At 61.3% G+C, this 3,950-nt stretch overlaps 1 protein-coding gene across 3 annotated transcripts in view; it reads right to left on the minus strand.

Annotated features, from left to right (window-relative positions):
* The window catches only part of PRKD2 (protein kinase D2), a 31,381-nt gene extending 29,964 nt beyond the window's left edge, over nt 1-1,417 (minus strand). The window contains exons 1-2 of one of the 3 annotated variants that reach the window (XM_069549261.1): nt 1,100-1,417; nt 392-802 (exon numbers count right to left, since the gene is read on the minus strand). In XM_069549261.1, the coding sequence (XP_069405362.1) occupies nt 392-631 (240 nt within the window). In that variant the 5' untranslated portion in view covers nt 632-802; nt 1,100-1,417. The remainder of the gene's footprint in view (nt 1-391; nt 803-1,099) is intronic. The other 2 variants (XM_069549263.1, XM_069549262.1) reach the window with 2 other exon arrangements.
* Between the last annotated feature and the right edge of the window lie 2,533 nt (nt 1,418-3,950).

A 3,950-nucleotide genomic window follows, 5' to 3' on the forward strand; every position in this document is an offset into this window, starting at 1 on the left:
GTTTCCACCAAGTCGGAGGCTGGGGTGGGCCCCGGCAGGGAGGTCTCCCACATCTGGGGCTCCCGCCTGCTCCTTCTCGGCGCCTACACCTGGCCGGCCCCTCCCTTCCTCCCTGCTGTCTGCAGCAAACAACAACATGCAGGGACATGCAATTCGGGGAGGCCTCTGGGCCACCCCACCTCGGACCAGGCCTCTCTCAAAGGGGTAGTGGGTGAGGAGGCAACTGGGGGGCCAATGCTGCACCCTCAGCAGCCCAAGGCTTAGTCCACTTCTCTCCCTCTTCCTTATACTGGGTTCGAAACCACCTCTGCCAGCGCCCCCCCCCCCACCTCCCAGACATCTCCTAAAGCTGGGGTGGGGGTGGGGGGGGGTGGGAAACCTGTGTGCTCACCTTCTGGTCAACGATGGAGCAAGCCAGCTGCTTCACGTGGGCCAGCTCAGAGGCGGCGGGCAACAGCACGAACTCGCGGGTCAGCCCGATCTGGATGTGGAAGGAGACCCCCGAGCCCGGGGCCGGGACCTGGGGCAGCAGCGGTGGCGGCGACTGCAGTTCCAAACCGCCGGAAGGCGAAGGTGACCCCGGCCCGGGAGAGCCCGGGAGCCCGGCGGGATGCGAGGGGGCGGCGGCCATAGGGCGAGGCCCGGGGTCCGCCGCCCGGCGCCCACCCCGGGATCCGGCTGGAGAAGCCTGAGCAGGGAGGCTCGGGTCACAGTATCCCAGGGATCTTATAAGCGGGGATCCCAGGGATCCAAGAAGAGAACCCTGACTGGCAGGTTGAGAGAACTCGAGGATGGTGGGACCCTGGGAAGTTAGAGAAAAGGAATCCAGTGGATCAGACACCCATCCGGGGAATTAAAGGATCACAGATGATCAGAAAGGAGAAATCTAGTGCTTTGGGGGAGGGGGGCCAGCGATTGGGAGATACCAAGAAATCAAAGAAGGAAAGCTAGTAGGTCCGGGTCACAGCGATCAGAAGAGCCCAGGATCCAAAGGATTCGTGGAGAGAGAGGGGATTGGAAAGGGAGCAGGTGGAGTCAAGAAGTCAGTGGCTCTAGGAAGAGGATCCATTTAAGAAGGGGGCCAGAGGATTCACCAGACCTTGAGGGTGGAGAGCAGGAGCCTCTGAGTCGGGGATCGAATGGATCCCAGGGATCCGATGGCGGGCCCGGGGATGGGCAGAGGGTTCCCGGGGGATGGGCAGATGGATCCCGAGGGCCGGGGTGCTAAGGAGGGAATCTCACGGGTCTCGGAAGTTGGAGAAAAACTCAGTCGGGGCCCGCGGGGAAGGCGGTGTTACCATCGGCAGTGGGGTGGCGGGGGGTGGGAAGGATGGGAAAGTCGCCCAGCGCAGGGAGCCGGTGGCTCTTTTTCCCCCTCCAAAGTTTAACTCCGCAGCGGCGGCCCAGGAGGAAGTGTTCAGAGTGACAGTTCAGTTGACCAATCGGCACCGGTCTTGGTGACGTCAGAGAGGGTGGAACCTGATGAGAGCCTGGGGGCGGAAGAGGAGGGCGGGCTGAGCGCGCCTCCAAGTTGGGGATAACACCTCACCCGCTCAGGCCTGGGGACCTAGGATGGGAGATGCAGGACTGGGAGGATAGACTGATTCCTCTCACCAACAAACCCTTGTCTGGAAAGTTGACTTTTCCCTCAGCTGGTGAGGGAGGAGCAAGTCACCCTCAGCCCCACCACGGGTCGCGAGGCCGGGGCTGAGGAGGTGTCTGGCCCTTTAAGGAAGGGAGCCATCTCGCCTGGCCTGCATCCGGCGCCCACCGCAGGGGAAAGGGTGGGAGACGGTGTCAGGTCCGGTCCGCTCTCCGGAATGAGCCTGCCTCTTCCCAGAGCGTCACCCCGTCCTCCCTCGCGACACACCCTAGCCCATTCCACAGGTGGGAAGACCGAGGCCTCCAGATGGACAGAGATCCTTGCCTCAGGTCTTGCTCCAACGACCGTGGCCAAAGTGCCACGAACAGACTGGAGTGTCAGGGCTGGTGCAGCCGGTGCCGGTAGGGTCAGGCGCAGGGCCGGTGCAGAAGGGGCGTAGCTTCCTTCCTCCTGTAGTCAGCTTCCCACTCTGCCCCAGTCTTTAGAAGGGTGAAGAGCCAAATAAAAGCCTAGGGGAGCCTGGAAGAACCATAGCGACCAGGGAGGACCACACAGCCTCACCACCACACAGACGGAAAGCACATTGTTCTCCTGGGGGAGTGTGCACGTGTCTATCTCTGGGGAACTTTAGGTTGGTGACTTCTCCGCTGTGAGCCTGTTTCTCTTATCTCTCAGATGGGACAATTGGACTGACCCCCGAGGGTCTTTGTGGGGATTAATGAGACGGTGTAAGTGTGCCTAGAACACAGCAGAAGCTCAGTCCTGCTGGCTGTGACTCTAATGTGCTGAGATAAAGGCATGCGCACCTCAGACACTCAGGTGCTGTGGGTGGGTTTGCTCAGTCATTCAGCAAGTATGAATTGAGGCCCTAGAATGTGCCAGGCCTGTCATAAAACACCCCTTCAGGAGCCATTTGGACTTGATTTCTCCTCCCCAGCTAATAATAAGGGTGGCTACCATTTAGTTTACATACAGGAAGCTGAACCCTCAGAGAGACAGAGTGACTTGTCCAAGATCATCCAGCGGGTAGCTGCCGCCCATGGGCTGCATCGAGAGGCCAAGGCCTGGCTGAGCCCCAGAGGCACCCAGGTTGAGATGGGCTCCCAACCAGCAGGGCTGGGTGGGGGATGAGGACCTCAAGACGAGCCCCCTGCTGCTCCTAGGAGGGCTGTTGGGGGCAGCTGAGGTCGGTACAGTAGCGAATTTGCCACCACATCCGGAGGCTGGCTGGGGCTGGGGAAGGAAGTCTGAGGCTGGGGTGAAAACCTAAACCACCACCTGGGGAAGCAGCACAGAGCCTAGAGGGATGAGAGGGTGGGGGGGGTGGGGTGGGGAGAATGAGGGCACGTGGCGCCCAAAGCTGGGCTCCTGTCAGCTTCACCTGATGGCCCTCTGCCCACCTGCACCCTCTGTCCAGATGGGCGGGCAACTGCCACTGTGAAGTCCTAACAGGAGTGTGTACTTCTCAGGGTTTCATCCTTCCTCAAGTGTTCACGGGGCCCTGACAGGAGGCAGGCCCTGTTCTGGGCATTGGGGTGCAGCCCTTGATAAGCCAGGAGGTAGGCATTACTGTCCGGCTCTTTCCTGGGGATGCTGAGGTCTAGAGAGGTGCCGGGATTGGCCCAAGGACCTGAGCAAGCAGAGGGGGTCCCCAGGGACTGGATACAAACTCTGATGACCTGCTGGGCCCTGAACAACCTGCGGGGCTGTCTCAAGCGCCGGACTCCATCTCTCATCCTCTGCAACACGCGTCATGATCTGTCCTCACTCTCTGAGGTTGTGTGAACCCGGCGCAATGGCACCTGAAGAGCTTAAGCACAGGGTCTGGCTCCCGCTGAGGGAACAGCCAGCCACTGAGATGTGGCCACCTCAAGAGGGAAGAGGAATCCCAGCAGGGTGGAGGTGTTCTGAGCGGGCAGGCCCCAGGCCCTTGGCAGGCCCTAACACCCCATGCAGGCAGGGAGGGAAGGGGGGGTGTTCGGTACTCTGGGTCAGCACGCTGACTTCACGACCAGCTTTTTGCTGCCATGCTGGGGTGGGCAGGGGAGAATCTTGAGCTGAACTGTCGCGTCTATCATCGGCCAGTCAGGGCTCTGCCCCCCAGGCTGCTGCTTGAGCCCCTGGGGAGGGAGTGCTTAGGGACCCAAAGGAGGGGCACGGGGAGATTCGGTCCTGTGCCCCCACTTCCGTCCCTCCACCCACACCCGCCCAAGCTCTGCCCCCACAACCCTACCACAAAACCCCAACCCATCCTATCTCCTCTCTCCAAGCTCCACCCACCCCTGGCGGAGCCGGTGACTCCTCCCCGAAAGTCCCCGGTCCCCTTGACAGTCACCACTGCCACCCG

The sequence above is a fragment of the Ovis canadensis genome, chromosome 14 (assembly GCF_042477335.2).
Source record: "Ovis canadensis isolate MfBH-ARS-UI-01 breed Bighorn chromosome 14, ARS-UI_OviCan_v2, whole genome shotgun sequence".
Taxonomy (NCBI): domain Eukaryota; kingdom Metazoa; phylum Chordata; class Mammalia; order Artiodactyla; family Bovidae; genus Ovis; species Ovis canadensis.